Source organism: Arachis duranensis, chromosome 10 (genome assembly GCF_000817695.3).
Source record: "Arachis duranensis cultivar V14167 chromosome 10, aradu.V14167.gnm2.J7QH, whole genome shotgun sequence".
In the NCBI taxonomy this organism is placed as follows: Eukaryota; Viridiplantae; Streptophyta; class Magnoliopsida; order Fabales; family Fabaceae; genus Arachis; species Arachis duranensis.
Genome location: NC_029781.3, coordinates 92,920,368 through 92,932,284, shown reverse-complemented (window position 1 = coordinate 92,932,284; position 11,917 = coordinate 92,920,368). Strand labels below are relative to the sequence as shown.

The window sequence follows — 11,917 nt, the reverse complement described above, 5'->3', positions numbered from 1 at the left end:
GCGAAGTGGTCGGTACTGGGGGTTCGACATCCAACCCAATGGCCGACGATGACGTAGAAGAGGTGCCCAGCCTCAAGAAGAGGAAAACGTCTAGTTGTCCCGAGGGGGTTCTTACTGTGATGGAGAAAAATTTTGATGCCGGGAACTTCATAGATGCTCAATTGATTCCTGGCACCGAAGAACACTTCCACGAGTCGTCCCTTGCCGGGCAAGCGAGGTGGATGTATCGTACCCTCTTGCGTGGCGCCGTGATAGCTCGAAAGGCTGAGTTTGAGTTTTCTGGGATGGAGTCTCTCCGCAGGAGGTTGGAGTCTGCTGGGAAGGCTAATAATGAATTCAAACGCGAAGTTGAAACCCTTCGGGAGCAGCTTACCCAATCTAATGAGAAGCTCGAGGCTGCCGAGAAGAAGGCCTCCGCCGCCGAGAAGAGAGCCTCCACTGCCGAGAAAAAATTGGAAGAATCTGACGCCACGGTTTCCTGGCTTGTCGAGCGAGAGATGACTTTAGAGAGTCAGGTCGGCGTGGCTCAAGGGCGAGTGGCCGCGTTAGATAAAGAGAAGAAGGCTGTTGAAACTGAGCTTGCATGGATGAAAACAAAGTATAAGGAAGTCGTTAAGCAGGGGAAGGGCGCGATCTTGGCGACCGAGGAGGCCCTTAAGGCACAGGTCAAAATTGTTGCTCCTGACTTCGACACATCGGCGATTGGCGTCTTCAAGGTGATCAAAGACGACAAAATTGTTGACGTGCCTAAGAAATGAATTCTTGTGTTCTGTATGAAACTTTTTGTGAGCTGTTTTATTTTTAGTTCTTGTGAACAGATGGTTTCTTGGGTCGTTTGCCCGTTTTACCGTAATTAATATTTTCTTATTCGTCTGGTTGTGTTATCGTTTATATTCACCGTTATTGGTTTGTTGTTCCCATTCACTCTACCGTATTGATGATATTCTGGCTGAGCCAGGTCGTGGCTTTTTAATGTAGCCGTTTGCCATTGTGGTAGTTGATGGGCTCCCGGGTTGATCAGTCCCAGGGCCGCGTATCATTGTTGCGTTGTGTGGAACTCATTTGCGCAATGGGTCATCCAAGAGGAGTAAACAAAACAAAAGAAATGAAACTTTTGACAAGTATATTTTAGTCGGTAATTACTTAATAGGTCTATAAGTCATAACGAAAAGTACAATTCCACGAATTAAATACTTAGCTCGCTTGGTCGGTATATCACCACATGTGCTCGGAGTAAAATCTTCTCAGGTTGCTCACGTTCCACGTTCTTGGGATTTCTTTGCCATCGAGCCTTTCCAACTTGAAGGCGCCTTTGCCCATCACTTCTTTAACTTTATAGGGACCTTCCCAGTTTGCCGCCAGCTTGCCCTCTCCCGGGGTCGGTAGGCCGATGTCATTACGCCTTAGGACGAGGTCATTTGGTTCAAACTCTCTTTTGAACACTTTGGTGTTGTAGCGCAGGGCCATTCTTTGCTTCAGCGCTGTTTCCGTCAAGTGGGTCATCTCTTTGGCTTCATCTATCAGGTCCTTCTCCACGGCTTCTTCTACTCCCTTCAAAAGTAGTCGTGGGCTTGGTTCCCCAATTTCCACAGGTATTACCGCATCTAGCCCGTATGTTAGTCGGAAGGGAGTCTCCCCAGTGGACGACTGCTCGGTTGTACGGTAGGACCAGAGGACCGAGGCGAGCTCGTCGACCCAAGCACCTTTTTTATTATCCAGCCGCTTCTTAAGCTCTAATAGGATGATCTTGTTTGCGGACTCGACCTGTCCGTTTGTCTGGGGGTGTTCCACCGAGGAAAACCTCTGTCTTATACCCAGGCCGGTGAGGAACTCCGTGAACTTCTTGTCGGTGAACTGTGTTCCGTTGTCCGAGATAACAACCTTCGGGATACCGAAACGTGTTATCACTTGCCTCCACATGAACTTCCTGCAATTGGAGGAGGATATGCTGGCCAGCGGCTCGGCCTCTATCCATTTGGTGTAATAGTCAATGGCGACTATAAGGTATTTGACGTCCCGGACCAACTGGGAAGGGCCCCAAGAGGTCGACTCCCCATTGTGAGAATGGCCGGGAGGACGTTAACAAGCTTAGCTCGGAGGCCGGTGCTTTGTGGAAATTGGCATTTTCTTGACACTTGACGCACTTTCTAACGAATTCTTTAGAGTCTGCCATCATTGACGGCCAATAGTATCCGGCTCGGATTAATTTTCTTGCCAGGGCTTTGCCCCTTATGTGATGGCCACAGCACCCTTCATGGACTTCCCTGAGAATGTAGTCCGTTTGGTCGGGGTGTAGGCATTTCAGTAGGGGCTGGTTGAGTCATTTTCTGAACAATTGACCCTGGATGATCGCGTACCTGGCTGCTTCCCTTCTCAATTTCTTAGCATCTTTTTCGTCGTCGGAAAGTTTGCCGTTTTCTAAGAAGCTAGTGATGGGGTCTAACGATGAGGGGCTTAGTTTTGAGAGGTGTAGAGTGACTGCCGGCTCTTTCATCATACCTTGGATGAGAGATCGGTTGCCTTCTCCCAGTTTTGTGCTAGCCAATTTTGATAGGAGGTCTGCCCGTGTGTTCCTTTCTCTTGGGACGTGGTGGATCGTGACCTCCTCAAACTTCCGGCTCAAATCCTTGACTTTCTCCAAGTACTTTTGTAGCAGCGAGTCTCTGGCTTGGTAGCTCCCATTTACCTGGGAGGTGACGACTTGTGAGTCGCTGCATATTTCCAACCTTGTCGCTCCAACTTTCGTTGCTAGGGCTAAGCCTCCTATGAGGGCTTCATATTCTGCTTGGTTGTTCAAGACGGGAAATTCAAACTTGATCGACTGCTCGTATACGACCCCAGCTGGGCTTTCTAGGATGATCCCGGTGCCCCCAGACGTCTGATTGGAGGCCCCGTCCATGTGGAGCCTCCACCGTGTGCCCTTCTCTTTGGTTGGCTCTCCCGTTACTTCTACCAAGAAATCCGCCATCGCTTGCGCCTTGATTGCTTGTCGGGGTTCGTACCGTATGTCATATTGGGAGAGTTCAATGGACCAAGTCATCATCCTTCCCGCCAAATCGGGCTTTTGGAGTACTTGTCCGATTCCTTGGTCTGTCCTGACGACAATCTGATGACCTTGGAAGTACTTTTCCAGTTTGCTGTATCTTAGTTCCGCCCCTTGTAGGGCCCTGCTCATAAAATAGACTGGCTGTTGGAGCCTTCCTTCTTCTCGTATCAGAACTGTGGCCAGGGCTTCTCCTGTTATAGCAAGGTATAGGTATAGCGGCTCACCAGCCTTTGGCTTCCCGAGGACAGGGGGCGTTGCTAGAATTTCCTTGAAGTGTCTAAAAGCTTCCTCACACGCGGGTGTCCATTCAAATGCTATTCCTTTCCTTATGAGGTTAAAGAAGGGTAGGGCTTTGGTTGCCGAAGCACCGAGAAAACGGGATAACAAAGTTAGCCGACCTGCCAACCTTTGGACGTCCTTGACGCAACCCGGACTCTTCATCTGGAGTATCGTCTGGCATTTCTCAGGGTTGGCTTCTACCCCCCTTTGGGTTATCATGAATCCTAGGAACTTTCCAGCTTCCATGGCAAAGGCACATTTAAGTGGATTGAGCCTCATACCGTATTGTCGGAGAGACGCGAATACCCTTCTCAGGTCATTCAGGAGGTCGTCTGGTCGCGCAGTTTTCGCGAGGATGTCGTCTACATAGACCTCCACTGTCTTGCCTATGAGATCGCCGAATATTTTGTTCATCAGCCTTTGGTACGTTGCCCCTGCGTTTTTTAGGTCAAACGGCATCACCCTGTAACAGAAGGTTCCACCAGGCGTTATAAAGGCTGTCTTGTCATCGTTAGGTCGGTGCATCGGTATCTAATTGTAGCCGAAGTAGGCATCCATGAAGCTCAGATACCGGTAGCCCGCCGCCGAGTCGACGAGCGCATCTATGTTGGGGAGGGGGAAGCAATCTTTAGGGCATGCCTTGTTGAGGTCGGAGTAGTCTACGCACATTCTCCATTTGTCGTTGTGCTTTTTTACTAGAACTACATTCGAAAGCCAGGTCGAGTAGTCTAATTCCCGTATGAAACCTGCTTCTAGGAGGCTGGCCGTCTGCCTGGCCACCTCCTCCGCCCGCTCCCGCGACATCTTTCTCCTCATTTGGGCTACCGGGCGGGCTTCCGGTTTGACGGCTAGTTGATGCGACATGACTTTGTGGTCTATGCACGGCATGTCGGCTGGAGTCCAGGCGAACAAATCCCCATTGGTCCTGATCATTTCTACTAGAGGCTCCTTCAATTCATGTGGAAGGTTCCTATTGACAAACATGAACTTTTTCTCCGTGTCACCGACCCTGATCTTTTCCAGGTCCCCCTCTGGTTCTGGTCTGGGCTTGTCGTCTACCCTGGCGTCTAGGTCAGCCAGGAACACCCCCGACGCCTCTTTAGATTTCTTCCTTAGGGAGAGGCTGGCATTGTCGCAAGCGATCGCCGTTTCTAGATCTCCCCTTATGGACCCTATAGATCCGTCGTCGGTAACAAACTTCATGACTAGTAGCTTTGTGTTGATTATTGCTTCAACATCGTTAATCGTCTGCCTCCCCAAGATGATGTTGTAGGCCGTGGAATCTCGGAGAACCACGAACTCAGCCATTGCCGATCTTCGGCCTTGGGCCTGTCCCATGGAAATCGGCAGGGATATTACTCCATCTGGCTTGATGAAGTGGTCGCCTAACCCGATAACCCCGTGCTGATGAGTCGATAGGTCGGCGTCCTTTAATCCCAGTGCGTCGAACACGTTGCGGAACATAATGTTCGAGTCTGCCCCCGTGTCGACGAGGATTCGTTTGACGAGGCCGGTTCCCACCCTGGCCGTGATGACCATGGGTGGATTTTCAGGGGCCTCGTCGAACCACTGATCTTCCGGGCCGAAGGAGATAGATGGGGGCTTCTTAGAGCTTCGCATCGGCGCAGAGGAGACCTCCAGGATCTTGGCGTCTTTCTTGTGCGCCGATCTCGACCTTGGTGCGGTGTTTTTGGCGGTTACTACGTTTATCACGGTGAGACCGTGGTCTTTGTCTTCTGGCTCTTGTCGCCGCTTTGCCGACCGGGTCTTGCCTTCCTCGTCTTGATCGCGGTGTCGCCTCCTCGGCTCCCTTATAAGATGGGAGAATTCTGTGAGTTTACCGTCCCTTATCGCTTGCTCTAGTGCATCCTTCAGGTCAAAGCAGTCCTGTGTTTGGTGCTCATAGCCCTTGTGGTAGTCACAGTAGAGGCTCTTGTTTCCCCCGGTACGGTCTTTGAGTGGTCGGGGCTTCGACAAGATTCCTTTCTTGACTATTTGCTGGTAAACTTCCATGATGGGGAGAGTGAGTGGGGTGTAGTTGGTGAATTTCCCGATCCGGGGAAACAGTCTGGGTGCCTTGCTCGGCCCTCCCTCTTTGGCTTGTTCTTTCTTCCTCTTCCCGTTACCTTGTTGCCTAGGTTGATTGTAGCCGGAGTGTCGCTTATTGGCAGCCACGACCTGACTGACTTCCTCATCATTTATGTACTCCTTAGCTACCGTTTGGATCTCGTGCATCGTCCAAACCGGTTTCGTGGTGAGGTGTTTTCGGAAGTCCTCGTTGAGGAGGCCGTTCGTCAGGCAGAGGCTGGCCACCGAGTCGGTTAGGCCGTCAGTTTCTAAGCATTCGTCATTGAAGCGGTCCAGGTATTTTCTGGTCGGCTCCCCGAGCCTTTGGATTATCCCGAGCAGGTTGATCGGGTGCTTTGCCTTTGCTATTCGTGTTGTGAATTGAGCTAAGAAGGCACGGCTAATGTCCAAAAACCCATAGATGGATCCCTGCGGGAGGCCGTTAAACCATCAGATCGCAGGTCCAGCCAGGGTGACCGGGAAGGCCCGACACCTCACCTCATCTCCTACTCCCTCCAGATTCATTCTAGCCTCGAAGGCCGTGAGGTGTTCCAGATGGTCTTGGATTCCATCGTACCTCATGTCCGTTGGTTTGTCGAAGTGCTTCGGCAACCGGACCTCAAGGATGGACCGATGGAACGGGGTGGCGCCCATTATCACGGGTCGCCGTGTCCTCACAGGCCTCCCTTCTCCGTCTTCGCGATCTCGTCCCGTGTGGCGCGTTTCCTTGCCTCGGGAGTAGATGATTGTGTCGTTTCGTCTTCTCGGGATGGGTGAATCTTCTCGGGTGCTTTCCGCTTCCGTTCTGGAAGTGGGGGCGTGCCGGGGGCGACTCCGGTGGGAATCCCTCTCCCGGCTTTTAGGGGACGGGGAGTAGCTAGGATCGGTGGTTCGTTGATCGTGCTCCTGATCGGCTAGTTGTCGTTCCAGGTTCTGGACCCTATGGCGTAGCTCCTGCATTATTCTGGCGCTGTCACCGCCAGTTCCTCCGAAGGGTCGCGTCCTCATACCAGCACTAATGCACCGGATCCCATTAGAAGTCCGCAGTTAAGCTCTTGTGCGTGGTTCGGTTCGTTGTCGAGGGGACCTTCGTCGCCCTCCCGGTGAGGCGACAGAGGCTGCCCCCTCTGCGCCGGTTGTTCGGCCTTGGTCTCCAAAGCCCGGCACGACTTCCATTTAGGCGTTTCCCACAGACGGCGTCAATGTTCGGTGGTCGGTTACCAGGTAGTTCGGGTGGAGGTTTGAGGTGATGGGGGCACCTCGCCTGGCGCGATTTTGTCGGGACTGAATCTTCCGAGTAGCCGAACTCTTGTTGTGAAAAGATGGGGGGTCACTTGCAAAGACACTCCGACGCTCTAGTCAGCTAGTGTGCAGGCAAGGAATAGGTTAGGTGGAATATATCATGTACCTCGAGGAGGGGCTGGACCCCCTATATATATCGTGTCAGGGGTGGGCCCCGCAAGGGTAGAGCCCACCTTCCTCAAAGCTTCCTTAGACAGCTGTGTTGGGGAGCTGCCTTGGACGCGTGTTCGGGTCGGACTTGGTAGGCTTCATACCCGACTGTCCGGGTCAGCGGGTCGGGTCGGCCCATACCACATTGGGCCAGGCCGTAACAAATATAATATTATATGTAAAATTATTGTGTTAAAATTGTTGTTACGTGATATAAGAATCATCCTATTTATAAGGATATTACCAACTAACTTTATAAATATCCATGTACTAACTGGAGAAGCGCGGAATAAAAAGATAATATTGTATGTGAAGTTGTTGTGTTGAAATTGTTGTTATATGATACAAGAGTCACTCTATTTCTAAAAATATTATCAAATATCAACTACCGTTATAAATATCCATCTACTAACTATTAGCCATTATTAACTTAACTCCCAAGTCCCAACTACTAAAAATTCTAATAATATTTTAATAATATATACATCTAATTAAATATTTCATATTAATAAAATAATTTTTCATATTTATCGTGAAAAAAAAACGATTGGATGGTTATGTAATTTTTTTTAGATAACGTAAAGTATTTTATACATTATATTAAAAATTTAATTCTTATATTAATAGATATTTTTTGGGATAAAGTATATTTTTTATCTTTAAAATTTATCAAAAAATTTAAAAATATTATTAAATTTTATTTTGTTTCAATTCTGTTATTGAAGTTTTCGATTTATATCAAATAATATATAATAACTATGTTTGATTTATTTTTGTTAAATGTTGTTCTTGTGAAATTGTTGTTAAATTAGTCTTAAATTTTTAAATAGTAGAGTATTATTTTTGTCCCAACGATTAGAGTAAGTCTTATAATTCTATTTGTCTCTAATATTTAAATCGTTCTATTTCTTCTCTAACGTTTATAAAAGTAATATTCAATGTATTCTATCATCAATTATACTAACAAATCTGATTATATTTTTTAATTATTTTCACTTGAATGTATTAATTCTCAATTAGATCTCATTTAGATATGTTTAATTTTAATATTGTACTTACTATTTGCGTTCAGGTTCAATTATATCTCTAAACAAGTATTGCGGGAATTAGTTTCTAATTTTTGATGAGTTATTATCCGTAGTGGATTATCGATTCTGTCACATTTGTATTCTAACTTTGAAATTTTTTTTTTAAATTCTAACTAAAACTCATGATATATAATTGATAATAAAAAAACATTGAATTATTTTTTCAAACATCAAAATACAAATAAAACGATTTAAACGTTTAAAATACAAATAAGACTTACTACCAATATTAAGAACAAAAAATAATACTTTATGTTTTTAAAAAATTAACTGCCAAAATATATTTAATGCAAATAATTTTTTTTAAATAAAATTAATTTTTATCAAATTTTAAAGAGAAAAAATATACTTTATTTTTTTAATAGGATAAAAATAAAAGAATGCATTTTATCAAAAGAACGAAAGGGGGGTTGAAGTTTACTAGTTGTGAATGTCATCGTAAAAAAGAGGAGGGAGAGAGGTTGAAGGCGAGGGGGCAAAGAGAGAGGAGCAGTTGACTGCGGCGGAGACCTCGTCGTAAGCGGTGGAGCCGGCGGTAGGTACCCTTCTTGTTCTGCCATTGTTATTCTTTCTTGAAATATTACCAATTTTTTTCATCTTGTAAATGAAATGAGCTATAATAGGCAAAACCCTAATTCATCCTTTGATATTTGAAGGACTTAGGTTTAAATTACTTATTTATAGCTATATAGTTATAGTTAGGGTTAATGATATTACACAAAAATGCTATTTAATCGATGTAGATGTTTCAATCTTCTGAAATTACATGAATGTTCTCGACTCAACTCAGTCTCGTTTGCAGTTATCGAATAATGTAGCTAAATTTGGGCGAGTTATGTGTGTGATTTCTTTCATATCATATTTAGACAACGTTTTAGTTTTAATCATTGAATAGTTTGGGTTTAATCATGATCTCAACCATTTGAATCAATTGAATATTCAGTTCAAACATTTTGAGCTTGCAAAAATGGCAAGTGCACCTGCACAAATCCCTACAAGCTTTGGCCATGAGTTGAGGGCTTGTCTTCGTTGCCGCCTTGTCAAAACCTATGATCAGGTTGTATTCCCCTTCCCTTTTGTATTTTCTCCTTTTTGCATTTTTTTCTAACTATTTCATTTTCGTTGTACAGTTCAGAGAATCAGGTTGTGAGAACTGCCCATTCTTTAAGATGGAAGAAGATCACGAGCGTGTTGTTGATTGCACCACCCCCAATTTTAATGGGTTTGTAACTACCAGTTTTTTTTTAGTAAACTCACTTCACCCTGAATTTGCCAGTGCTCATTTTGTTTTCCATTTTCCATTAAATTTTGCCACAGGATCATTTCAGTCATGGATCCAACCAGGAGTTGGGCTGCCCGCTGGTTACGTATTGGTATGTTTAGTGTTTCTCTTGATACAATTTTTTCCTAATTATCGCTTGCTTTTCCTTGGCTTTCAGTTTTCAATTATGCTTCTGCTTTACAATATTTTGGTGGAAGTAGTAATTTGGAACTTGGAATTTCGCATTTTATTGTTACCCTTTTATTCTTTTTTCCCCTTTTTAATTGGACCTATATTTTACTTTTATAGTTAAAATTTCATTGATAATAATTACATGTATAAGCACACAACTAAGGATTATAACTACAGATTAGTCTTGCACTTGTTTGATCATTTTGGTCAATTTCACATTCCAATACAAGGAGTCGGACAAAGTGCATGCCAATTGAGTGATTTGAAAAGAGGAAAAAAATAATGGATTCTGTGTAGATTGAATGTTTACATAGAGATCATCTATAGCATTTGTGTTGTGGCATTTAGGTTGAACTTGAATATGTTGCAGGAAGATTTGTTCCTGGTGTTTATACTCTTGCTGTCTCAGAGGCTCTTCCTGAAGATTTACAGGTTTGATTTTTTTTTTTTATTAGTCTATATGGGTTTCAGAATATTATATTAGTTAGAGTGATTTCAATTTTTAGTGATTAATTTTGATACATTGTCATGGTAATGTATTTTATGCTGTTGACCAGTTGCATCTTGTTATATGCGTGACTTGTGAGATATTTATTATAAAAATTAAATTCTTAATGGTATGCCACTATGCAATTGGATGAATGTGTAAATTGGAAATGAAAATGAAAAAAAGTCACACTTGGCGGTGTTTGAATTTTAATGAGTATCTGGTTTTTTTTTTCCATTACAAAATTTCACAAATAAATGTTTGACCAATACATCAAATCCACATTATTTAATTGGCTGCTAAATTTTGCCTACCTGTCATTCTTCTGCTAGTTACGAGGGCATAATCATGATAGTGGGCACTAAGATGATAAATGCTAGTAATGAAGTATTATGTCCTCCTCTCGTGTAAACTCAAACTCCAACAGTGTTGATAGTTTTATCAAATATATATCAAACCAGTAGTATGTTAATAAGTAGCATAGATTGTGGCCTGTATGTTATTTCTTCTGATGCATTTGGTTGGAGAGAACACATGAATTCAAGAGTCTTTCTCTTCATATTAGTCACTAGATTTCCCTTCTGACCTTCCTTTGGTGATTGGCTCGTGATTTATGAAGGGATTGGACGTTTTTTTGTATTGGTTTTAGTAAAGAAGACAAACACCTTGGTGTGTTTATTTTGATTATTGAGCTTCTAGTGGAGAAAGAAAACAACTAACCCTGTCTCTTTTCTGGAGAAGGGAAAATGTTTAAATTGCTAACTTCTATTGAGCTTTAGACAAATATTTGATTTGTTATGCCTTTTTTGCAGACCATATGTGAAGACGAGCGCGTTCAGTATGTTCCTCCCAAGCGTTAATGAAATGCATAGGGGACTTTGTGACTTCACTTTTAAGCTGAATTGTGTGTGAGTCTGTAGTTGTGGGATTTTCACTGTCCATAGTTGTGTTCCGATGTATTTTATAGTGACTGTTAGAATTCTTCAAGTTCTGTTTCGTGTTTAGTGTTTCTCTTTTGATGAACAAATGAACAGATGACGATTTGTTCTGAAGAGATCATGAGTGACTTTACTTGATCAAAATATCAACGTTTTATTTAGTGTTTGATACAAATTGTTAAAGAATTTACGAGTAGTCTCTAAAGAGTTATTCTCATTCTATTTTGGTCATTCCTTTAACATTTGTTATAAAGTAACTTAGATAAGCATATGCTACCTAAAGGTAATATTATCTAACTTCTCATATATAAACTTCTCAAGAAAGTTTCTATTTAATTTTTTTCAAAAAGGTTTCAGAGTCTCATATGCGGTAGATAATATGCTGTGTTTAGTTGGTGTCCTTTATACATAAATACAAATAATACACAAGTAGAAGTAAATACATATATACACAATTTTTTTTATCATGTTTGGTGATAATATAGTTATTTAATTTAAATGTCTGTTTTACCCCAAGTCTAACCCCCACTACCACCACTATCATCACTATCACTTATTTCCACTGCCTTTGCCAAAATTTTCAACCTCAATTCAAATTAATATCATCAACAAAATTTAATCACAAGTTCAACTATTTAAATTAAAAATTGAAATAGAGTGCAAAATTTCAACAATTATATTTTAAAAATAAAAAGTTGATTAGGAATAAAAAAAAATAGAAATGAAGGTGAAAGGGATGTACAAATCTGGGAAATAAAAAGGGGAGCTGAAAAATGGTAGAAGCAAAGAAGTCAAGAAGGTGATGGGCAAGTATTGGAATAGATTGGAAAATGACGGCGGTGACGCAGTGAGACCTGTGGTAGTGACGATCTGCAATTGCGAGGGTGGGGCGATGTGGTGACAACCATGACGGTGAGGGAAGAAGGCACAACAAGATGTAGAGGCACATAGACTAGAGGAGTTTTATGGTCAGATTTACGACGGGTGACAACAGTGATGGCGAGGGAAGAAGGCATGACGAGTTTGTAGAGACTAGAGGAGTTTTGCCCTCAGATTTAAAGAAGAAGAAGAAATGAAGAAGATAGATATGGGAAGTGAGTGAAAAGG

The 11,917-nt window shown here is 43.2% G+C and overlaps 1 protein-coding gene across 2 annotated transcripts; it reads left to right on the top strand.

Annotated features, from left to right (window-relative positions):
* Positions 1 to 8,336: 8,336 nt before the first annotated feature.
* Positions 8,337 to 10,971, top strand: LOC107470986 (transcription elongation factor SPT4 homolog 1). Of its 2 annotated transcripts, none has more exons than XM_016090423.3 (6): positions 8,337 to 8,467; positions 8,876 to 8,989; positions 9,063 to 9,154; positions 9,250 to 9,305; positions 9,756 to 9,817; positions 10,685 to 10,971. In XM_016090423.3, exons 2-6 carry the CDS (start codon positions 8,900 to 8,902, stop codon positions 10,730 to 10,732), a joined length of 348 nt encoding a protein of 115 aa, XP_015945909.1. In that variant the 5' UTR covers positions 8,337 to 8,467; positions 8,876 to 8,899; the 3' UTR covers positions 10,733 to 10,971. The 2 variants fall into 2 exon arrangements, with proteins under 2 accessions (XP_015945909.1, XP_015945910.1); XM_016090424.3 differs by having other exon boundaries at positions 8,343 to 8,471.
* Positions 10,972 to 11,917: the final 946 nt, after the last annotated feature.

Bases quoted from the DNA above. Each gene is read 5' to 3' on its own strand.
- LOC107470986 (XM_016090423.3), top strand. From the start codon at position 8,900: ATGGCAAGTGCACCTGCACAAATCCCTACAAGCTTTGGCCATGAGTTG. The intron at 8,990-9,062 runs GTTGTATTCCCC...TTCGTTGTACAG, and splicing joins TTGTCAAAACCTATGATCAG to TTCAGAGAATCAGGTTGTGA. The intron at 9,306-9,755 runs GTATGTTTAGTG...AATATGTTGCAG, and splicing joins TGCCCGCTGGTTACGTATTG to GAAGATTTGTTCCTGGTGTT.